Genomic DNA, 25772 nt, shown 5'->3' with positions numbered 1-25772 from the left:
CTGAAAGCATATGATTTTGGCTTGTGTTTCATAGCATGTGATACACATATGACAGTAATTTGTTACTTAGGTGATTTACTCATGAGGAATAAAGAGCAACGCAATAGAAATTTTTGCAGAATATCTTTCTTGCAAACCAATTCTAGAAAAAATTTTGTGACAGACATCTTTAATGCTCAAAAGTAATCACAAAAAAAAAATTGAAACTCACAGATATCATTGCAAAAGTTAGAACCTGTCAAATGAAAATGTAAGGAGCGGATCTGCAAAATTAAGGAACTGCAAAACCTTTCTTTTTCATGATGACAACAAGACATCATGAAAGAACACAGAAAACAGCACAAGATACTGGGAGTAGAGCAGAGTGGCAGTATGAGCTTTATGAGCAGAAATGAGTAAAGGGCTGATAGTGATTTTTAAGGAACTGTGACATGAATAGGAGCTAATAACGCTTTGTGACCACAAATGATGCTTTTGGGGGCTTTTGAATGTCTCTGAACTGTGTAACTGAGGTTTCAGATAAAAGCATTAGCTGGGATTTCAGAAGTAACTGTAACATTTTCTATTTATGCACTACTTCAGGTATAAATGAGCTTTTTTTACCAAATGATATTTGGATTGTATTCTGCTCTCCTATGACTGTAGACTACTAATCCTTCTATACACTGCATCAGACTGATTACAATATAGGTTTTACAAAATAATCAAGTTGGACAAATCATACATGAACAAAAATATCGGCCCATAGCTATACAGAATATGAATTGCGAAATAGACCTAAGGCAACTACTTTAGTTCAGAAAAAGAAAATATAACCCGGAGAAAAGGTATGTTACTTTACTGTTTTCACGTGTTAAACTGTAATGATTGTCTCATATTATGGGGAATATTTTATCAGGTTATTCATTATTTATCTTATGGGTTTTTTCCTTGCTATTTTGCACAACAGTTATTTACATCAGTGTTAAGTAAGAATATAGTGAATTATCCATGTGACAGGCAGAGTCTGAATTGATAGTTATGTACAGTATTCAGGTGTACTCTGCACATGGAGAAATCCTGTATAAAGCAATGGCAGCAGAGACTCAGAATCTTTGTTATTGTGGAGTGGTCACAAGCTATAGCAGTGTACTTAGCAACAGTACATATGAAAGTAATTGAAAGGAAAAATAATGTTGCCTTTTGTTAATTATATGGTAAACAACATTAAGTTTTAAGTAATCAACATTAAGTTCTGTGATAAGATTCAAGCTTTGACATCTGTGAATTATCCTAGTTCCCAGGATTAATCTTTTGCACTTCTTATGAAAAATTGGCCAAATTTGTCCACAATTTTAGAGGTTTTTCGGAGTTTTTAGAAACTGCAATGCACATCTAGTGAACCAACATCAATACTCTTTCAATGTCCTTTTTTGAGTGCAGCATAAATAGACAATCTTTAGGGTTCTGCAGGCATATAAATGTAAGGCAAGCATCTGACATCTTTCTACCAGATTCAGAAAATTGCTATGATCATTTTCTGCACACAATTTCTGAGTGGAGCTGTAGAGTAACTTTAGAGTTGCTATTTTAATAATTCTAACTCTATGGGGAACATAAATAGACAGACATACCGCAACAAATATTCCACTTGTCCCATTGAAGCTGTCAATCCAACCCTGCAAAAAAGAAGAATGATTACTATTTCTTTCAGTGACATGTTGCTTACCTGGGCTTTGGAATGGCGAAAGGCCTGTGATGCTGTGGTGTAGCCAAAGAAACAATGAGACACCAGTTGAGGTGGATGCCAGCCTATCTGGGACAGCTACCAGGAAGCTACACAGCACAAAGTACCTAATTGATTTTAAATAGGCGATGCATTGTATGATACCTTATTCTGTCTGCAGTTTGGCCATTGACAACAGAATCTAATTTTGTCTTTAGAAACCACTTCTTTCTTATAATAACTTGACTACAGGAATAAACTCTGTCTTTAAACACTACAGTGTCTTGGTGCTGTCACACTTGCTGAAAACAAGTCAGCGTGTTATATCCCACTGACATACAACATGCAGATGTCACTGAGAGTGATTTGGTTACTCCAGCTAATTTCTAAGGCAAGGAGTTAAAACCAACCAACCAAACAAAAACAACCAAAGAAAAAAACCCACTCCAGTTTTGAATCCATCCTACTTCAGGTCAGGGAAACTGCCACTTGTGGGAACTGGAGTTAAGAGCAGTGAAGAGCTGTCTGACCTGAAACAATTTATGACACCTAATAGAGTTCACACTGTCTTTCCAGGATGGGGAGCTTGGCCCAGAGTCTCAGCTCTATCTCAGCCATCTTTGGCACACTTGAAGCTGCATGAAGGCCAGAGGTGACTTTATGTTACCTTTCCAATTTGGCTGCAATGTTAGGGCACATTATTCCCACTAGTGTATTTAACTTAGTGAATTACTTCAGTCCAAAATTCCAGGTGCACTTAATTACTTCATGGCTAACATTTGTATCTGCAACAGGCCCACAGATGTGTGAATCCAGTGAACACAACAGCTACCAACATAAGACAAAGATACTAGGTAACTGCACACGACATTATCAAATGCTTTTAAGGATCGTGTGAAGTCTAGCGTCCTCATCAGGACCTCATTAATATGCTCACTAGACCATGGAAAGACTTGAACCAGAATGCATCAGGACTGTGAGCAAGCCTTAGACCTTCTGTTTCCCCAACTAGTCCAGAAACTCCCCTGCATGTTTGCCTGGGCACAATTCTGCCTGTAAGGCTGCTGGTTGCAAGTCCAACATTTTGCACCATTGTTATCCCATCTTTTCTTATTATTGCTTAAATATGTTGTTTTCACTTGCAGGCAAGAGTCTTTTCTGAAGATGGCTTGCTGTTCTACTCTAGTACAGGTCTTCTACCTCTTGCACCTGCTTTCCTATTAACTAGAGAGCTTGTTTCCCAAGCAGACACTGCTACAAGCGGGAAGAGATTCCTGACAGTACTGCTATATCAAAGGGCTCTCAGCAGGAAACTGCTATGTATTCATGCTTACTGGGAAAGGCTCATGCCAGCTAGCTCCCACGATGGATGGCCTGATGATAGCAATGTTCAAATTTCCTTTCTCTTGCTGGATCAGGTATTCTGACAAGGCTTTGGTGTAGGTGTAAGTGTTGGGCCAGTCCCCGAGCAGCTTGGGTGTGATGTCTTGAATGATAGATTCATCCAACCACCTACATACAGGAAACAAGAAGGATGTCATTATCTGCCACACAAAGAGAGAAAAGACTGAGGCAAGAAAGACCAGTGAGACAAGAATCCTCACCTGAAACAAATGATAAGCAAGTCATAGCCATTTAAGACAAAGCAAGGAGCAACTGGTTTGGATTTAGAACAGCTCTGTGTGAAAAAGGTTACAAGAAGTGCAAAATAACCTTTGTGAGCTTTATGCTATGATGTCCAGCTCAACTTCAGCTGCCTATGCCATCTCATTGTGGGACTCGATGATCTTAAAACTCTTTTCTAACCAAAACAATATGATTGCAAGGAATCGCTTGTGTGTTATATGTTTCACTGCAATTTGTAATGTAGATATGCCTGTGGTCTGCAGTCTGATGGAGCTTTCCAACAGCACTCTCAGTAGGTAGCACTCACCCTTAGCCAAAACAGACCATGTATACTCCCTAGTACATTCCAGGAGATTCTTGGTAACCCTCAGTTACTGAGTCAAGTAGCATTGCAAAGGTCTCAAAAGCCAGAACAATGCGATACAGAGATATTATTTAAGGAGCATTATTTGCAATGCTAGGCGCTTGTTCCTACTGTTTTTCCACTGGCTTGTTCACATGGAAAACTAGGAAACTGTCAGTGCTACCTGCTAAAGACAAAAAAAAACCCCACACCAAAACCAACCAAACAAACCAACCCCACCAAGTTAATGTGTTGTTTTTTTTGTGGAGGTGTTTTTGTTTTGTTTTAAGATATTCAGGTATCTAATCCATCAGAAGTAGTTATGCCTATACCTTTTAAAAAAGCGTCCCTTACCACCATGGTGCTGTAGAGGGCCCAAGGCTCAAAGGCTTTCCCCTGGCACACCATCAAGTCTTCACTAGTCATGCCAGCATTTGGGTCTAAAGGACAGGAACTGGCTGTACTTCCAGAGCCCTTGCACGTTGCTGCCAATCCCCGATGGGCTTTCAGCAGTCTGGTGTTACACCACAGAATCAAAGATTACTTCCCATAATCCAATTTGTAATTAAGTCAATGGTCTTATAGTTCAGACTGAACGGGTGTGCTCTTCCCAGGAGCATTGTGAGGATACTCTTTCCTGTGGATCCTCACTTCACCCCTCTTTATCTTGAATTTCAGGTCAAGGGGAGAGGAACAAGGTGGAGAATGTCACACCTGGAGAATTACTTGATCGTATCAACTTAAATGTGCAAGCACCTGATGGCTCTCTTTAGACATAGGTGGAAATTTTACAGGAAAGCTGTTGTATAAGAAAACATTGATTCACTGAAACTGCCGAACAGTTCTCAGGGGAAGGTTGAATTCAGTGAATCTCTCAGTTTTGGAACAAGCTAAAAAGAATCCAACAGTTTTTAGTATATAGGAACTATTTTTTTAATTATGAAAAGCCTTATGCAGGCACAAATACCTTTGCAATCCTAGTCCCATGCTTCAGAAACAGGGCAGGAAAATTGTTTAAGTGTAAAATATGAAGTTTAACAACAGAGAGGCTACACACAGCACACAATATGGACTTAATCTGTGAAGCTTCTTTAGGCAGCCATTGAACCCAGGCTCCTCAGAGTCTCAGCTAAATTGCCATTGCTTGAATCTGTCAAGTAATTAATTACCAGCCTACCAAAAGGAGATGTCTACTTCTGTGGCACCTAGAGGAAGACTAGGTTCATTTGGGAGCCCAGATTCAGTTACATACAAGTCTTTTTTCCCTCCTCCTCCCTCTCTCTCTTTCTTTTTTTCTTTAATAGGAGCTGGGGTCTTACAGGTTAGGATTTCTCACAAAGCAGAAACAGGTGTAGAAGTACAAGAAACAGCAATTTGTCCTCGTCCTTCCAGACAGGCCTCTGCATTACTTTAAGTGGTCATCAAGAGCACCAGGACCATGCTTATGCCTGTCTCAAGGGTACCATGCCACCAGGTGATTTGATCTACCAGCATTACCATCACTGGAGCACCGAGCTGACAGTTCAGTGAGGCGAATTGTTCCTACTCCTCTGCGACCTACTTTGAAGATTTTTAAATGCTAAATCACAAAGCTACTGCTTTTGCTCACTGCTACAATTGTCCTGTCGAAACAAGAGATGCAAATTAAACAATTAGTAACCTCTTCTTTCACCACATATATATGCCACATTACCATAGGAAAACATAACTTTCTGTGTTAATCACTTTGCATTAATAAGACACTTGGGTTTTTGTAAGTGATGACGTATCTACATTTTCTGCAATAATGAAAACAGTTCTGCTTCAGCCCACACTTCACTGTGCCCTGTGCTCCTTACCTCAGCACACCCTTCAAAGCTGATTTTCCTCAGCTTTAGATTAAAGCAAACCTTGCTTGATGTGGCAGATGATATGTTTCCTTTATTAGCCTGGCAGCACTTAGAAGCGTGACTTTTAGTTTACACAGATTAAGCCTAAGGCTTTACTTGCAGGTTAAATATCAAAATACTGGAAAGCAGGGATATAACAAGAAGATAAGAACATAAAATGAAACAGCTGGAAATCCTACTTGAGATTTCAGCCGAACAAAGAAACTTAAGCATATATCAAATGCATGGTCAAAAGCATCACTAAATGGGTCTGTTACTGCATCCAGTTGTGCCATCATACCTCTTAATGCACTTGCAGAAAAGCATTTTAAGATAAGAATTGTTTGTTAAGGGAAGCTTTCACAGCTGGCTCACGCAAAACATGGCCTGTATTTCTTTTGCTTTTTAGAAAGGAGTTTATATTTCCTTGTCTGCTACCCTGCCGCCAGTCCCCCCTGCTCCCTGCTTTTTGATTAAAGGTAATATTCTCATATATGTTAATCTCCTTTCTCTGAAACCTTTGGTACTCAGATATTCACATATTATTTCTTCTACTTACATGGTGAATAATAAAAAGTGCATCTCTCCTGTCTCCTTCCAATTTTTGTCTTATCTCTCTCTCTCTCTCTCTCTCCCTTCAAGAAATCCCCCACCCTTTATCATCTCTCAGAATTTTCTCTATTCCATTCTACATGTGTCATATCATCCCAGGGACTTTCCTCATCCTGCTCCTCCATATGCTCTGCAGCCCCCTGCCTGTCTTCCATATATTGTCTTTGATTTGCAGGACACTTCCCAAAGCAATGACCCTGAAGACAGTGATTTTCAACAAAGCCCACCTGATTTCAATGCCTTTGAAAGCTGTGGTTGTCTTTGCTGTGAGCAATTATAATGCTGCCTGCAATGACTGTAAAGAAACAGATGCTATCCTGGCTGAGAGCAGGCTGTGATTTCAGTTTCACTAAAGGTACTGGAAGGAGGTGAACTTCTGGAGTATGTTGCAGAGGAAAAACAGAAAAACAAATTGAAAAATGTAGTAAAAAAGCAAGAAAACCTATCTCTAATTAAGTGACTAAGAAACAACAACCAAACATAGTGCCAAGATGAACTCATCAAAGAACACATCTGAAAGCCCATCCTCTGTCACTCAACCTTTCTTTCAAACATCATTCTCTTCGCTGCACATACAAACTACGATAAATAAATTCTTAGTGTCTTATATGAAGCAGCTGAAGTGGCAACCCCTGGGGTAGCTACGCACCTGTGCATTTTTTGAATTAACATTCAGTCCTTTGCTGGAGTCTCTTCTGTCTGAGCCATCAGTACTAATTGTTTCCAATGTTGTAAGTGGTGGAAAGTTTTTTGGGGCAATGAAATGTAATATTCGTAGAATCATAGAATGATTTGTGTTGGAAAGAACCTTCAAAGGTCATCTAGTGCAACCCCCCCCCCAATGTACAAGGACTTCTTCAACTAGATCAGGTTGCTCAGAGCCCCATTCCAAACTCACCTTGAATGTCTCCAGGGATGGGGCATCTACCACCTTTCTGGGCAACCTGCTCCAGTGTTTCACCACCCTCATTGTAAAAAATTTCTTCCTTATATCTAGTCTAAATCTACATCTAATCCAAATATTGATAGCAATGAACCCCAAAGGAATTGTAGATCTGAGTCAGTGGGCAAAAGGTGGTAGATTAGGTTCACTGAAAATAAAGGTAAGTTAATGCTTTTAGGGAAAAACAGTCTAACCTGGTTTTAGAGGTTACTGAACTCAGACCTGGCAGTTGTAGCTCAGCAAGAGCTCTTGGAAGCACAGCTGACAGTTCTATAAAATCTACAAGTCAATGAGTAGCAGTAGTCAAAATTCAATGAAATATTGGACACCAGCAGGTACTGAGAACAAGACCAATGTTGTCATTTTGAAGCTGATGGCATAGTGCCCACACCTTGAGTACTGTGAGCAGTTCTGTCTGGTCCCTGCACCTCAGGGGGAGAATGGGAGTAAGAAAAGGAAGAAGAAGCGCAACTAAGATCATCAAGACAGATCTGTTGGCATATGAGGAGATAGTAAAATTCCTGGGACTCTTCAGGCTGTAGAAAAGAAGGTCCAGGGTGAATGCAACTCAGCATTACAGAACTGCAGAGGCAGGGAATAGGGAATTACTGCAGATACTGCAATGCTGTAGGTATGAGACATGCAACGAAACGACCAGCATGACTGTTTGAGTAAAAGAAAGTGCATCTTTATGCAGCAGTTAACAAATTTCTGGATCTTGCTGTCACAGGCGTTGCAAAGGCAGAGTACCAGGAAATTCAAAAAGGGGAATAGATTGCAAAAACTATACAGGCTGGTGTAGTTACTGTAAATGGCATTTCCCATTGCCACTGTTGAGAGCAAGATACTGGGCCAGGCAGTCCATTGCTCTAACACATTAGGGCATTTCTTGTGTTCTTATCACGCTCCACTTGCTGAATAAATAGTAAATGATAGACGACTGTTAGCTGTAAGTAAATACATCCAAGAATATGAGCTACTGGAGAAATTCAAATAGAAAACATTGATTTGTACTAAATTTTCTGGAGTAGTGCTTAGTGAAATTACTTCTTTAGACAAATAACTTTTTGAAATAAAAACCAAATGGCTCAGCTAGTGAACATTAATTCATCTCACTTCCTAACACCCTAAATCAAGGAGCAGAGAGATTTTATAGCAGCTCTTTGTGTTATTAGTTCACAGATCAGTTGTTTATGTCACACAAGTGGAATACCACTAGAAAATAAATGAAAACAAAGTTACAGCTGTGGGAACATTTGTCCCAGGGCAAGGTCTGTAGGGGCCTAAGAATTTTATTATTCTTTCTAATTATTCTTCATTTTGGTAAATTAAATTAAACAAGCCCTTTTGTTGTTCCCACAAAGGCCTGGATTCTCACACTGAACTCATTCTAAAACAGCCAGTTTCTCACTCATCCCCATGTAACTCCATATAATACTCCAGGATTGTTGAAATAAATGGGAATAATGTTGGGAAACTGAAGAGAGAAAGAAATTCACATAAGGTGTATGAAAAATTTCAGTTCTTACTAAGGTAGAAACAGGACTGAATCTTGCAGAAGGAAGCATCAGAACTTCATTCCCGATAGCAAACACTTGTGTTTCTATGGTGCAGAGAAAAATTTAGAGGTAGCTGAAATCACAGGGTTATTAAGTGTGGTTTATGTTATTTTCTAATATTTGGAAAAACATTGTTAAGCTCAACCAAATGTTTATAAAGCATGATTTCAGCAGGTCTCCATATAAACTGGCCCCAAAGCAGTGTCTCTATTTCCTCTGTTTTCATAAAAACTTCAGTAAACCTAGTATCAAGACAAAATCTAGAAAGGATAGAATTACTGGATGACATTCTGTAGACAGCACCCCTCAAAACCACGTAGAATGAAATCTCTTTCTTCCCTTGGTCTCACTATCATGGCCACCAGTTCTTGCTGGCGCAGGTGTGTGCAGACAAGGCCATAAAACAATAACAACAACTACGAACAAAAATCCCACAGGACAGGTTATGTGAACACTTTGGACATCTTCTGCAGAATGAAGCAAAACCAACGTCAGAAGAGGTGGTGCAGTTCACAGAATCACAGAATGTTAGGGATTGGAAGGGACCTCGAAAGATCATGTTCCTACTTACTCTACTAAATCGAAGAGCTTCTTGGGTTCCGCTGGGGGTGGGTAGATGACTTCATCTATGCATTTCCGGACACAGTTTGCATAGGCGGTGGAAATGTGGATGAAGGCCTCGAGGTTCTGCATCTGCCGGGCCAGCTCTAGGAGCCGCTGCGTACCCATTGCGTTCAGTTGCAGGGCGTGTCTAAAAAGGGCAAGGGAAAGACACAAAACACATTTCACTGGAAAGAATACATCAAAGCTGAGCACTATCCAAACCTCAAATAATCAAAAAGCAAGTAAGGGAAGGGGTCACAGCAGAGTAAGGAGCTTCAATGAAATGCAAGGTCTAAAACAGCTTTCAGAGTGATGCTGTATTCACTGTTTTGGCCACAGAATGTCTCTCAAATATTTTTACTCAATTTGAAGGATCAGAGGTAACATTTCATTAGCATCTCTACATCTGACATATTTGCTATCCCTTCTTGAAACAAGTATTTCCAGCACACATGATCACTGAGGCACTATGGTTCCTACGGTCCCCATTCAACTTTCTCCTTAAGGGGCCACCGCTAAACCAGAAAAATACATGGTTTCCATGAAGAGTGAAAGGTCCTTGGGCCCAGAAAAATAGATTCATACTGAAAGAAGACACAATTAGAGATAACAACTTAAATTCCCAGGGAAATTGAGGACTGATAAGCATAAGAGGAAAAGAGTCCTGGTTAGCAAGATTGACCTTGAAGCATCCAGCATATCTAGAAGTTGTCCTAGAGACTATCTGCAGTGGATCTCAGTGAACAGAAGATAAACTTTGTCGCACACTTTGTACTGGAAGAAAGACACTTTCCTGCACAGAAGGGAAGTAGCTAAGGAATATGCAATCTGTTCACCCTCAGAGTAGAAGCTGTCAACAACAAGTACAAGATTATTAATGATGCTATCAAGTATACACTAAAGAAACTAATTACACCAATGGTGAAGAGAAATTGTAAATAGTCCAGATGAATGAAAACAGAAGCTAAGACTATGATTAATGCTTAGATCACAATATCTAAAGCCAGAGATGCTGATTTTTTTTAGCATGCTTCTATTAAAGAAAAGCATTTTCTGTAGATTTCTACTTCCTTCTGCCCTTCTAGCAGGTTGAATACATATGAAAGTTACTCTTCTGTGCACATTTCTACTCGATTGTATCTCTTTTGATAGGGAATGAATAGAATGCACTCAGAATACAGGCCTAGCATGGATTTCTGGTGAGATGTTCAGAGTTCCTTTAGCCTTCTAGGGCAATATCATCTAACTGTGATGATTTGTTACCCTCTATTTTTCTATTTATATTAAAGCTTTATCTACTAATATTTCCATATAACACTGTTTCTCAGATTTCTGCCCTCAAGAGTTCTAGCTGGAGAATTCCCTAACTGTGCTGCATGTTGATGCCAAGAATTTATTTAGTTTCTCTGTTGCTACTTTTCTAGTATCTTGATAGCACTGTTTTTGCACCCCCCTTACCTATCAGCTCTGCATATTCTGTGGTAGGCTTTGAATTTCTTTTTTTTTTGTATGTGTGCTGTTAGCAAGTTGCTGCTTTAAATTCTTATTTGAGCAGCAATATTATGCTTTCACATTTAACTTGCTAGGCCTTCTACCCATATGATATATTTTATTATTCAGACAGGAATAATGTTATTTTAAGAACTTCCCATACCTCGTTGTTTAATAGTACTGGATTTTCCTCATTCTGTTTGAGATACTTGGACATATCACATGCAATCAGCCTTTAAATATTTTCTATGCTGCCTGCAAGCAGATGACCATTTTAACTTTTTCTTTTAACTTCTTTTTAGCTATCTTCCTTATGGAAAACATAGTTACCCTTTGATGTTATGTGCCACTGTGATGTACTTTTGTAGCATGTCCATTTGTTTATTGATTTAAGAACATTTATGGCTGTTAATGCAGTGCAGTGCTTTGCTACTTATGCCTTGAGCCACGTTTTACACATGGCTCAATATTAAATCAAGACCTGCTTCCTTTCTGGTAGGTTCTCTAATCAGTTGTTGCAAAAAGAAATTATTTATGTTGAACACAGTGGATATCTATTAGCCTGTGTATGAGCTAATGAAGACTGACATTAATAATTGTGTTTTCTACTCTCATATCTTTAGCATTTTTCAAAAAACTGTGAAGATCTGACAATCCAGATCATCCACCTCTATCTGTCTGTTGACCTTTGCAATTTACATAGAAGCACTTAAACATCTAATCTTGGTTTAGTTGTTATTTTTGCTGTTCTTTCTTAATGGAAAGCCTGCCTGGACAGGCACTCCCAAGGGAGCTCTTTCAGAAATTGAGCATTTACTTTAAACAACTAATTACACCCAGTCCCCGGTATTTTAAAGCTTATGATAGGCTATTTTCTTACACAACATCTCACATCTCTCTTCAGTTACTCAGCAACAAAGAAAGGCCATTAACACCAGCTTTAGAGACAGACACAACACAGTTCCACTTCAAGCTCTCTCCAGCTAGTTCTGCCAAAACATCTCTTTCTTCACCTAAACCACATTTTCCCTATCCCAGTTTTAGGTCAGACTTAACTCCCTTACTATATTACAACCCAAGCTTGCAGTACTTCCTTCTGTTCCCATGGAAATCTGCCAGGATACTTCACTTTTGATGTGCATATGCACATGACATTTTCAGAGCATTTACACTGCACATTCAGCGCAGAACCACATGTAGCATGAAAACGTGCATGGAGAATTATTACGGCAGCTACAGGAGTGGTGCACTGAGGGGTGTGTTATGGGCTGTTGCACGTTCTGAATCACACTTAGCAAATACAGAAAGCAGAAAGCAGGACATACTTCAGGGGTTCATCAAAGCGTACTGTTGCTGCACAGTGGAAGACAATATTGACCCGGGTCAGAAGCTCCTCCTCATCTTCAGCACTGATGGCCAGCTTGGGCTGAGTGAGTTCAGCATTAATAGGCTTAATCTTCTCGTGGAAATTAGGGCAATCTTCTCGGACCCTGTCAAAGACCTTGAAGCACAGAGAGAGAGATCAGGTACAGAATTAGGCTACAGAGACCACTTTGATTAGTGGCCAGTCTGATTACATCAATCAATGAAATTGGCATGAAAGAGAATGCCTGGTTCTTTCAGAGAGGACACACAGGTGAGATGATAAAGTAGTTACTAATTCACTTGTTCCCTCCCATGGGAAAACCTCACAGGGGAAAGAGAACAAAAATATAGCAGATAATGCATTGCCCTGAAGAGATGAATTAACCTGCTGTGCACCACTCATTTCCCAGGACAGCAATTGAAATTCCTGTTTCTACACATCTCCTGCAACCACTCTCCAGGGCTGCTTGCAGGATCATAATCGAAGCTAAAGAGGAAGGCAGAGTACAGAATGGGAAAGCCTGGGAAGCATCAGACTTCAGCAATTTTCTTGATGCTTCTGCAAAGAACTTGGGGACAGAAGGGGAGCAGGACACATTCTGGCTCTTCCTCTTCACCATGCTGCTCCTGGCCTACTGTCAGTCTGCTCCTGTCAGATGGGTCCTGTGGTGGAACTGCCTTTAAGATGGAAAGATAGGGAATCTCAATAACTCATACTGGGTAAGCTGCTGACTGCCACTAACAATTTTGCATGACTGGACAAGTGTGTAGCTATTTGACCTCTCAAGCTGTCTTCCAGCCTTTTTTTTCTATGACTATGAACCATAGCTCTTTCCAGTACATCTTTTCTGCCCAGTCTTCTGCAGAATGACAAGACTGTGCATCTACTCAGTAAAAAGATCCCTGCATTTCCATATATTGTTCTGTCTGATGACTTGTCTGAAACCAGCATCTGGCACCCTGCTTTGCCTAAGATCTGAGGTAACAGATAACCTGAACAGCAAGACAACTCTGCACCAACCCTGTAAAGTGCCCATGTAAAAACGTCAGTTTCCTCAGTTCCCACTTTTACCCTGTGAGTAGCTCAGAGGTACTGGTAACAGTCCAGCAGGTCTGGGTGCAGGTCTGCTTGTGCCAAAAAAGCAGACAGCTACTGCAGGTTCCATCTGGAGACCTTTTATTTGGTAAATCTCACAGGCAAAGAAGATGAAGCCTAAATTTCAAAACACTGTGCGAGTTTGCTGGAGTAGGGTTTGAAAAAATCATCTTAAGTTTTAGAAGCATTTGATCTAAGGGTTTTGTATTGCTGGCCAGCATTATTGTATTTGAGCAACATCAACTGAAATAATAGTAACAGTTAAGTCCAAAAAGCTTCTCGTTTTTGGGAGCAGGTGATAACAAGAAGGGTAGAAAGAATAAATGTAATAGAGAGGCTAGGCAATCTGAAGAGGTATAATCTAGATTTCAAAAGATAACCACACCTCAAAGGTAACTAACCTACTGACAGGAATGACTAAGTAGTGCGACAGATTATTGGTAGGTGTTCCGGGCCACCACCTTCGGACGCATTTAAGAACTGTCTAAATAAGTGTTGCCAGGAAAGTCAGGGAATAGCTGAACCTGCCTTGGTGCAGATGGATGGGGCAGCCGGCTTCTCAGGAGCTCTGTGGTTTTTGGGTGTTTCCTCTACTGTGTATTTTACTCATCAGCAACACTGAGTTTGTAAATCTGTTTACTATCATGACCTCTTGTTTTCCTAGAGGCTGTTCTGTCTTTAACTTGCCCAGTGCTCACGTAAGAGCGGAAATTGTGTGACAAAAATCAAACATATTAAGAGAAAAACACATAGGAAAGATTACATTGATACTACCAGCAATAGTTTCTTGTTTGATTAAGTGATTAGCATCTTTCTGTTCATCTGACAACCAAATCTGGATAAACCTTGATGTTCTTAGAGATTAAGAAGTGATAAGAAAATAATCAGCCTTCCCCACTATGCTGCACACTGTTTACTTGACTTCATGTGTTTTTCTTTAACACACAGCTGTGCATCCTTCATAAACTTGAGCAAGTTACCAAAAGTTAGCACATGAAAATGTTATTTCATTTCTCTCAGTTGCATCCAACTACACGAATATTTCAGCAATGTAGTATAGCCCAGAGAATGGATTTCTAGACAGAGAAAGCTAACTGTGGTCGAAAATGTTGGTGAGAGACAGCTGGACTGTAGTAATTCAATTCCCAATGACTTATGTACAGAACTGGGTACTGCCAACATTACTGTCTGTTAAAAGCTTATCTTCTAACAAGAGGAAGCTAGATGGGCTGTCCAAGAGATTGCACATGAGCAAACCCTGATGAGACACAAAATGGAAAGGTTTCTCAGAGAACCCATGTAAGACCAAAGCTATCTTTCAAGAGTTTTAGGAACAATTCTGCATTTGTTTGTTCTGTTGCAGAGAGAGTGTAAAACTCCACCCAATAAGAGTTAATTTATACTTGTTTTACTTTGGCATAAATAATGCAAGGGCAGAGAAAGAATGAATCAGCCCTTTCCCCATTTTAGTCATGGCATATAAAAAGAAAAGTAGTATTTCTGCAGTGCCAGCCTTGCTCAAACTTGGACAGCTATATTCTGCCTACATGCCATCTACTGACATTCCCACTGCAGGCAATGTCCTCTTCAGTTTCTGTGCCTGCTGCTAGGTATTGCCTAGTACCTACCATACGCCACTCAGCAGCTGTAGTTTTTCACTTCCTCTGATGTTTGACTGCATTTCTCTAAAGGATGAAGGCACTTTCTAGAAGCAAGGTTGCAAATCAGCATACTGCTTTGGAAGCCTTCTGGATCCCAAGAACATTCAGTTCATCGTCACCATTAAATCAGATAACAGGAGCAGCTGTTTAATCAAAGTCTGCTGCCTCTTTTATCACATCTGAAAATTTCAGAATTGTCAGTGCTTTACAGGAAAGCGCAAGAAGATTCAAAGACAAAACAAATGCAGCTTATTCTATACTGTTTCCTATAGCTCAAGGAGTGCTTCACATAAAGATAATGCTCCAACTGCAGGTTAACAATAATTGCATTTCTAAATTCCAACTAAGTCACCCACAGCATATATAATAAATTCCCAATAACTGCATGAGGCCTAAGGATTGTTCTGTCTTTTCTTTTTAGAAGCCATCTGTCAATACAAAATATATTCAATGGATAGAAATGGGCTGTGATGCTGTACTGTTGGAACCACATGAAGACTCTGGCCAAGTCAGCAATACCCCAAAAGTGACACATGAATTGCCACACAATTATAGTGAAGAGAAGGGCAAGATGTTTGATTTCAAATTGATCAACCATGTCCAATATTAATTAAACTGAAGGAAATCAGTAATAACATATCCTTCTTTCAGTGTCTTTTTAAGTATCATAATGCATTCCAGAGGCAACACTGCTGCCTTGGCCAAAACAGAATAAATGAACCTAATAACTGCTATTCCCATTTTAATCCTCAAAATAGGATGTAAGTTCTGCATAGGCTGTGCTGTCCCTCAACAGAGGTGAGAATTTCACTGTGAAATTTGCTGAAATTTTCTAATTTTATAAACGGGTAATTCTCATTTATAGTAATAATCATCTAATGCCTGTGATTTCAATTTACATTATCAAGCACTTATTATGAAAACAGGACATCTAGAATATCTTCCAACATTATATCTGAGTATGTTTGATGGGCATCTCTTTCTCTAATTCCTGCCCACTTAAGGTTTGACCTCCCTTCCCAAATGGCACCTCTAACTCCCTGTTTTCTCTGCTCTTGCCTTAAGGCGTGTAGTAGTTCAGACAGATTTCTGCCCATCAATCTTTCAATTAGATATTTTTCCATATCACAAAGATACAAAAACATCAAAGAAAGGGCAAATTACACATTGCTGGGACAGCACAGCTGAAAAATAAAGGAACCACTGAACAATGTAAAATGCCAAAGGCTTTGCTTCTTCCTCGGGAGGCATTTTCAGTGAAGCAAATGTGAAGTAATGAAAAATAGAGTGCCTAAGCCATGGTCTGCTTTAAAAACGAACTTGCATGTATTTGGTCTTATAGCTGCCTTCTGAAGAAGTCTGGGCAGTCCTTCCTTTTTTGGATGTATCAGTCCTCACTCCTCAAAAACCAACTTATGTAAGAGGCACTATGCAGGATGCATTTCACTGAGAAATTGAGAGAAAGCAGTTCTCCTGTTTGCTTGGTGACATTATTTAACGCTATTTCTTGTGCTCTCCCCTGATGCGAAGGGTTCATCTTCCAAAGTGCTGAATAAACATGTCTCAGCAATGCAAGCCATAGTGAAGGTGGGCTACGGCTCTTCATCACGTTATTGACAGTCTGTAACTTGCTGTGGCTCCTTTCTGCAACAAGCTGCCTCTTGAGCAAGAGCACACACAGCTCTCCCTCTGCCAGAACAGGGCCAAACACTTTGGTGACTGACCCAGAAAAAATCAAGTTTTTAAGTGTGGCCTAGAAAGATAACTTTTTTCTCTCCTGTGGTACAAAACCAACAGTCAATCAAGGCATCCAAATTACACCATTTTAACCAGATGTTGCCAAGTTTTTTCATAAGAGTAATAAAAAATGGTCTTCTGTGGTGCAAAGTGAGGCCAGGTGTGTTTAATAGGAACTGGGATACCAGGTTTCTCTAGGAGGATTAGCAAAAGTTGGTATTATAACTTACATTGTAGTATGCACACTTCAAGGCATTACTGTATGAGAACAATTAAAATGGAGAAAAACGAGAGAATTCCCATAAAACACATCTCATATATGAAGAACTGCCAAGAAGATAAAGGTTGAGAGAGTTCAACTAAAAATTAAAAAAAAGGAAGAAAGCTTCCACCTTTTCAGATAAAGAAATTGAAGGGATTTATTAATGCAATTCAGGAGAATATAAACATGAATAATTGATTCTAAGCAAGACGCAGGCCAACGGATAAAACTCTGTGGCAACCATTCCTTTAAAGAACAAGGTGTTCATTTGGTGTGTGGAATAATTTAAAAAATGTGGTGTTTGAAATCCCTCTTCTGAACAGATTATTGGTGTATAAATGCTAGGGAACAGACTATATAGAGATACACAGACTAATATCCTGGCACTTATATCCATCTTTCTGTCATTTCAATGGCAGTATCATAAATGGACATGAGCAACCAGCACAAATCTAAACTACTGAAGGTACCAAAGTCATCAAAATAACTCTTTAAAAAAAAAACCACTTGATGTCTGCAGTTTTATCCTGATGAAAGGGCTTATCCCAGTTGTGTTTGCCACTGATAAAATCCTCCAATAGAGTCTTGAAGGAAGGAAGGTACATAGCTACTTTTAGAATTGCCACTGTAGCAATCTGAGAAATAATTGGGGAGCTTTTTGACATAAAGTAATTAGCCAGCAATTAATTTCCAGCTTGGTACATTTCCAGTAATAAGCATCAGGGTTGCTCAGTCAAGAAATGTGTGAAAATGCAGATCAGGCAGCATTAATGGGGATAGACCCTTTTTTTTTTTCCCTTTTGTGTGCTCTCTGCCTCATTTCCTCTTTAGAAAGTTGCTTTTAACTGTGGTTCTTCTCAAGGCAAATAAAGTATAATTCATCTAATCAGTTAGAAAGCACGTAGCAGAGTGTTCCTCATTATAGGAAAACAAGTGGCTTATGCTTCAATCTAGAGCTATTACTTTCCCCTGAATAGAGCTAATGTAGTGGAAATACAGTTACCCATGACCAACATCTAGTAAACAAAACAGCTGATTATTTAAAGATGTAAACTACAGAAACAAAGAGATGACAGACGGTAAATTTCAATATAGGTCAGCTAAGGCTAATATGTATAGCCAGCTACTTAGGATGTGGTTTCAAACAGCCAATTTCCTTGAAAATTGGCTGCTGACAAAGCCTGCTGTTTTCTAGCAACAATTCTCGGGTTACATGTCAGTTAATCTGGAAGAGCAGAAGGATTTCTTTCAGAGTCAGCGTTGTATACAGAGTCATAAGGGACCTGACAGACATGGAAAAGCTTTCTGTGGTCTCTAGTACCATCATACAGGTGGGTGGACAAGTCACAGACAGAATATGGAGCTTTTTGACATTCATCACAGACATTTCTTGTGCCCCTGTGTGGTATTTAGACAGATATCAATATCAGTATTTGATGGTATGCTTGACATTTAAAACAGGGGAAGAATTCAAGTGCAGGGAAGGAGGATGGTAAGACTTGGAGCTTTTCCTACAAGGAACCATTTAACTTGTTTTTTTCCCATGCATTTTCCAGAACTGTTTTCCTTCTCATCCCTCCTCCATAGCTTTGCTTCAATGTGCGCATAGGTTCAAGGGGAGTTAGTAGCCGAAGGACAGCAGAAGCACTTTTCAATGACCAGAGCCCCGTCTATCTCCCCTTCCTCAATTCTGCCATGCAGAATTCCGTACGGATTACTTAGACAATCATTGTATGTACTTGGAAATGTTAATTAGTACAGTTATCTAGACACAGGATCTGAATTGGCTTTTCCATATTCATTGCTTAATTACAGATTTGATGTTTACCTGCCAGATTTGCTTGGGCACCAGACAACTTCAGGAGCATTTGCTGAGTGCCCAAAGGCTAACCAGCCAGGACTAAAGCTTGTGCCAAACACAGAAGCCTACTTCTTGGAGACATTTAAAGAAATGATCAAAAATGAGTTTCCCATTTGAAAGCACCTAAAAAAAACAGGTTGATTTTTAGGAGTATATGGAGATTGGAGTAATTGGCAGCTAGACAGTGTGATCTCTAATGCATTCTCACTTATAATCACATTAAAACAAGTTATGTATCACAGGTGCAGAGCTCTGAGGTTTCTACCCTCTAAAAAGATAAGTTTCATGTATATAGTGATACAGATGATATGGAGTGGGGTTTTGCAGAAGTGTGTGTGGGGGTCACATGTAGGCAGCAGCTGCAAAGTATGTTTTCAGATAAGACTCCCTTTCACATGGAGCCTTAGTAGGGAGAGACAGGCCAGATACAGCTGCCCACAGCTACACATCTGGCTGACCAGGCATGCCTGGCTCATTGAATCACACAGAAGGAAAGGAGACATAGTGCAGCCCTGCAAATGAGTGAGATGCAGTCCTGACTGTAGAACTCAGTTGTGAAGCTTCGTAGGATGGAATGATGTGAAAAAGAAGTGGCCATCACAGACTAAATACAGCACAATGGCATCCTCAGCCGGCTGTAAAAAGAGCTGACCCAGCACAACACAGTCAGCATCAGCTCTGCATGGCAGTCCCTGTTTATACGAACAATCATATCCTCTGATGGTTGGAACTGGTTGAGCCCCACAGAAGTCTTGAGGTCTGCCTGGTGGTGTCTCTCTATGCAGTAACTCACAATCTCAGTTTTTGGTGAAAACAGAGCTCTGCTGAAACGTCACGGAGGGAGCCCCATGACTGAAGACGTTCAGGCAACCTTATCTCAGCCAGACACTGAGGGTACTTCTTCTGCTACCATGCTGTTTCCAAAGAGGATACACAGGCACACTGCTTGTCACACAGATGCTGCTGAGACAGCTAGTGCATAATCTGTATACATACACAGTGCTGCCACACGATTCAACATTTTGTTTTAAGGACAACTCTGTGGGTACATCTGGGCCCTATGACTCTTGTAAGTACTTCTGAGAGAGTCTTGAGGTACTCAAGACTGAAGGACGACCCCATGGCTCTCTGGAGCTTCTAAAGGAGGGGAAGAGGAGAGGTAGGTGCTGAGCTCTTGTCCTTGTTATCCAGCGTCAGGACACATGGGAATGGTTCAAAGCTGCACCATGAGAGGTTTAGACTGGACATTAGGAACCATTTCTTTACTGAAAGGGTGGTCAAACACTGGAAAAAGCTTCATAAAGAGGTGGGTGATGAACCAAGCCTGCCAGTGTTCAAGAGGCATTTGGACAATGCCCTTAATAATTTGCTTCAACTTTTGGTCAGCCCTGAAGTGCTCAGGCAGTTGGACCAGATGACTGTTGTAGGTCTCTTCCAACTGAAATATTCTGTTCTATTTTATTCTACTCTGTTCTGTTCCATTCCGTTCTGTTGCATTCCATTCTGTTCCACTCCACTCCATTCTGAACTTGGGCCCCTCCAAAGAGCTGTTCTAAACAAATGGCTGCAGCAGTTGTGGCAACCTAGGGTGGATGCTCTGCCCTTCCACACTCACTTTAAGATCCTTGACCTCTTTCTGAGGCATAAAGAAGGGAAAGCCATTGTGAAGAGAATCACAGGTAATGTGGGCACCAAAGTTCACTTTGATTAAAAGTAGAAGAGAGGAAAAAAAACTTTGATGTCACAGACAACACCCAAGAGCGCCAATGAATTCTGTGGAAATATGTATACTTGTAAACTAAACTCTGCCGGGTTATGCCCTGGGCTCTGGAACGTAATCATCTATATTGGTCAACTGTTAGAAGGGTCTTAGCACAATTTTGACCTGAACAAACTATGAGAAAGATGAACGAATCCCTTGTCACAAGTCAGCACAAGGGCTTTTTCCAACAGAGATCTCTCATGTGGCAATGATGTTTCGGAAAGTAAGAAAGTTTAATGCCTTGAGTGCAGGCCGTTTCGCTCCAGCTGGTCTTAGTGCCTAAAATTTATCCCAAGAATATTCAATTTATGGACCTTGTCAAACAGTACAATTGTTAAAACATGGAAGTTTTTGACTTAGCCAGGCCAATTTCTCATTTCTCACCGGCCACTGTACGGTGGCACCTACTCCCACCAACCAAATCATACATAGAAGTAGCAACTTTGTCTGCAAAGGTTCCATGGGACCACCAGCTATTTGAGCAAGCCGACCCAAAGAGCTCGAGCCACATGGCCTTCAAGTTGCTGGCTGCAGAGCTGCTTTCCACAATCCTAAACCTCAAGAGATTGTTTCCCTGTACATCTGTATAACACAGATTGTGGAATCTCAGTTTGTTTCCTCTGTAATTAAGTCCGATACAAATACTTCAGCCTTCCTATGCTATTCCACATACATTTTTGTTACGTTCATCATGGCAATGTAATGTTTTGTTTGGTGCTTAAAAGAAAAGCATTAATCCCAGGTATCTCATCCTGTCAAATATCTCCTTCTTATCCTTGCTGTTACTTAACTATAATCATATTCTCATGGTAAGACTACATTCAGCACACACAGTAAGTAAATAAACTGGAAAATTACTGGGAGTTAGTCAGCAGGTAATGCAATCTATGAGACTAATAAGAAGAGTGTGGACACTACAAGAAGTAAAGCCACTTGTAAAAAAGAGACTGAATCCAGTGAAGAAGAAAACAGTTGAGATTCTAAGACAGGGTGACTTAACCATTATAAACCGATTTTCTGTAGTGTCACTATTCCAAGCAAGCAAGGAAGTGGAGAGTTACAAGTAATCCTTGATTTCCATCCAAGGAGCCTTCAGCTTAGAGAATTTAAGACTTCTTTAAGAAGATAGAACCATCTGTCCAAACAGTGTCCAGCTACTTACAACGCAGTGTGGCTCTGCAAGTACTGCTCTTACTGGAGACCAGTTGTAATTAATGTCTCTGATTACGGTCAGTTCTCAGAAAAATCCATGGAAACCCTTTAGACACTGTTGCGGAAGCCCACATGCAAGCCTGACAGCTGGATTCATGACTGTGAACTTCTCTCTTAATCCAGCCTCTTTGCATGTAATACAAAATACAGACCCCTTTCTGTATTTGAGACCTCTTTTGACAGTTCTTGGACCAACTGGTTCTTTCCATAACAAGCATTCTTAAAATTCACCTCTTTCTGGCATGAATGTAAGTAAAATATAAGCAGTCCCACCGAACTGTATCAAATTATCCTGATGTAAAGAAAAGGTAAATTTGGCTCATGAAGTTCACACAAACTTTTTGGCATGTGTATTCCACTCCCTTTTCCACTAGCTTGGCTCTCATCAAGCAGGTGTGGTCTTGTTTCAGAATAAAGATACCTGTTGCTAGGAGGGCCGTTTAACGTCAGCTTGTGATAGTAACACTTCTCCCAGGAGCAGATGTCGCTTACTTCCCGGTACAAAGATCAGAGTGTTGCCACAGATGGCTCATTTACAGCATGTGAAAATTTGCAGTTGTACCTGACTAGAATGCTCTGACACTGTCATTGGTAAGAGACAATCCAGCTGATGTTTCACATGCTGTGCAAGACTTTTCCTTTTTTTTTCTTTTTTTTTTTTTTAGAGAAATCCAGATACTTTAGTATGGAAGGAAAACCAAGCATTTTAAGGAGGATCAGGAAAGCCATACCAAGTGTTCCTAATCCAGCTTCAGATTTTGTCTAGCTCTGGCATCTCTCAGAGATTTGTTAAAGGGTAATCAATCATTACAAGGCTGATTTACCATCTCTGGAACTGCTATTAATTGTTCCAGCTGAGGCCATACTGTTAAAACTTTCTCATCAGAGGATCCATGACTTGAGACATCTTTCACACTGACACTCACAAAATACCCAAAATACTATGAATTTATTAATAGAAAAGTTAGTTCTCTCTGCAAGCATATTTTCAGCTCATACTCCTTCCAATGGAGACCAAAAATGAGAATTCATGTAAGCTGAAACGGCATTCATGTTTTCTGCATCCCCTGCTCTGGCTTCTCGATCTAGATTTCACTAATTAGTTTTAAGCTACTCAGTTCATACGGGGCAGAAAAATGAGCACCTGGGCTAATTATGCTTCCAGTGTAACAAATCATTTGTCCATGGTGTCACCAGAATGAGCAACTTTTTCAACTAGGTTGGATAACAAAAAGTTGTTTGTATACAAAAGTCTCCCTGCCTGTCTGAATAGGGATTACTGTCAATGAGCCCGTGTCCTTGGCCCTAGTCCTTTGAGGTTATAAATTACTTTAAGGCTTTAATCTACCAGTGAAAAAAACTGGCTGAAGGAGTAGAGAAGAAACAAGCAGAACACACCACAAACAACTATGTGTACTGAAATAAAATACACCTCTCATCCCACATAGTGGTTTCACAATTAAGAAATACCCAATGTTCTGAAAAGGACTACTTGCATAAGGCTATACATCCTAACTGTATATTTAACTGAGGAAAGTACAATCCATCTCTACATTAAGTCTCCACCTATACTGCTATATTCAGTAGAGGCAGCCCATCAATTTTCCAGATTCCTTGGGGCAAAAACCCCCAGTGCCTAAAGATCTGCCCCAGACCACATGGCCTGTAAAGCTAGCATCTTTAGGGCATACAGCTTTCTGTAGACACTACTACAGAGTGATAAGGTGTGAGCAGGAGGCCCTGATGGAGTACCCAACCTCATAATTAGGTAAGGCCTCCAGGCAACCATATAAGTAACACCACACAAAGTCGAGATTGCCAAAGTATAATAACAGCACTGACAAAACCCTAAACTTGGGTATATATACAGCAGAAATGGGACCAACCAGGAAAAAAGTAACTGGGGAGAGATTGTTTATTTGAGAGGAGCTTGGATGGAGACAGGTACAAGGGTGTTGAAAAGACACATTTAGATATAGAAAACCAGGAGACAAGGTATAAAATCAGGTACAGAAAAAGGAAGGAGAAGATTTTCTGTCACTAGGACTGTGAACGCTTACAGATGGTGATGAAGCTGATCTTTGAACCCAAATCCGCAAGGATGCCAGAGTGAGCCCCCACTGGACAACCTTCTGGAGTCTTCATCATGTCTTTACATGAATGACTTGGTGTGCAAGAGTGAAAAAGGGAGGGATAGACTTGCACCCTAATTCTAAATAGTGGGAAGGGAAAGGAGATAGAACTGTTATTCAGTAGTAGCTGGGTGTGATTCATAAGGCTTAAGAATGATAATTAGTAGCTTTATAGCTGTGTGTGCTTTTAGATTAATTATCATGTAATTACTTTATTAGTCTCTTAGTAGTGTATTGCTTAATTTAGAAACATCATAGTCTCTTAATTTAGTTGGCCTCAAGCCTGCAACCTGAAGGGGCTTGTCAGACTCATAAAGCAACATACAGCTAGTACCTTTGGCTCACCAGCCTGACAGACCAGTTCTATCCATTTATCACAGGATCACAGAATAGTTTGGGTTGAAAGGGACCTTCAAAGGTCATCTAGTCCAACCCCCTGCAATGAGCAGGGACACCTTCAACTAGATCAGGTTGCTCAGAGCCCCATCCAGCCTGGCCTTGAATGTCTCCAGGGATGGGGCATCTACCACCTCTCTGGGCAACCTGGGCCAGTGTTTCACTGCCCTCATTGTAAAAAATGTCTTGCTCATGTATACCCTGAATCTCCCTTCTTTTAGTTTAAAACCATCACTCCTTGTGCCATTGTAACAGCCCTGCTAAAAAATCTGTCCCCATCTTTCTTATAGGCCCCTTTTAAGTACTGAAAGGCCACAATAAGAAGGAGCCTTTTCTTCTCCAAGCTGAAAAACCCCAACTCTCTCAGCCTGTCCTCACAGCAGAGCTGTTCCAGCCCTCTGATCATTTTTGTGGCCTCCTCTGGCCCCTCTCCAACAGGTCCATGTCTTTCCTGTCTGAGGGCTCCAGAGCTGGATGCAGGACTCCAGGTGGATTCTCACTAGGGTGGAGTAGAGGGGCAGAATCACTTCCCTTGACTTGCTGGCCACGCCCCTCTTGATGCAGCCCAAGATATGACTGGCCTTCTGGGCTGCAAGCGCACATTGCCAGCTCATGTCCAATCTTTCAGCCACCAGTACCCCCAAGTCCTTCTCCACAGGGCTGCTCTAAGTCCCTTCATCCCCCAGCCTGTACTGATACGAGGGATTGCCCTGACTGACTCACGTGCAAGGACCTTGCACTTGGCCTTGTTGAACCTCATGAGGTTTGCATTGACCCACTCCTCGAGCTTGTCCATGTCCCTTTGGATGGTATTCCATCCCTGAGGTGTGTCAACTACACTACTCAGCTTGGTGTCATCTGCAAACTTCCTGAGAGTGCACTTGACCCCACCATCTATGTCACTGATGAAGATATCAAACACCACTGATCCCAGTATGGACCCCAAAGGACATCACTTGTCACTGGTGTCCATCCAGACATTGTGCCATTGACCACAACAGGGGCAGCCTTCACCCCACCTCCAGATGGATGCTCAGACTCCCATCCAATTGGTGTCTGTCGCCATCCACTCACCAAATGACACCTGTAATTCACAGGCTCCAAAGCACTTATAACAGAATGAGAAGGCACTGATCTTTGTGTTCTCTGATTTTCTGTGCTCAGCTCATGACACTTCTGTTTCTTACATTTATATAGGAAAATGGCAATCCCACTGGCATATTATGATCTTAAAGAGTTTCTGGAATTGCCTTACAGTGTCATCCCTGTCAACCTGAGGGAACCATGACAGCATGAACAGATCTTCCCCACTGAACTCATAACTATGCTGGAGGGACTCTCATACTCTCTTGGTCCCCTGCCTTCCCCTGTGCTTTCCTTTTGCAGTATCTTTTTCTGGTACTGCAATTTAACGTCCTTTCCACCTCTTTGGGACCTCAAGTAACACATGAGATCCCCTGAGCAGCTTTATGGGGTGCCCAAGCAGGAAAATGGAAGTACTGCTGCGCTACAGCTGTGGAAAATGATCTCTGAGGTGG

The 25772-nt window shown here is 40.7% G+C and overlaps 1 protein-coding gene across 3 annotated transcripts in view; it reads right to left on the bottom strand.

Annotated features, from left to right (window-relative positions):
* Positions 1–25772, bottom strand: part of FAR2 (fatty acyl-CoA reductase 2) — a 152592-nt gene that overhangs the window by 27247 nt on the left and 99573 nt on the right. For all 3 annotated transcript variants that reach the window (XM_065034192.1, XM_005510514.4, XM_021298406.2), the window contains exons 3-6: positions 12076–12251; positions 9228–9407; positions 3040–3217; positions 1614–1658 (exon numbers count right to left, since the gene is read on the bottom strand). In XM_065034192.1, coding sequence (XP_064890264.1) covers positions 1614–1658; positions 3040–3217; positions 9228–9407; positions 12076–12251 — 579 coding nt within the window. The remainder of the gene's footprint in view (positions 1–1613; positions 1659–3039; positions 3218–9227; positions 9408–12075; positions 12252–25772) is intronic.

Source organism: Columba livia, chromosome 1 (genome assembly GCF_036013475.1).
Source record: "Columba livia isolate bColLiv1 breed racing homer chromosome 1, bColLiv1.pat.W.v2, whole genome shotgun sequence".
Classification (NCBI taxonomy): Eukaryota; Metazoa; Chordata; class Aves; order Columbiformes; family Columbidae; genus Columba; species Columba livia.
Note: the sequence above shows the minus strand (reverse complement) of the source record. Positions and strands in the feature narration are given on the sequence as shown.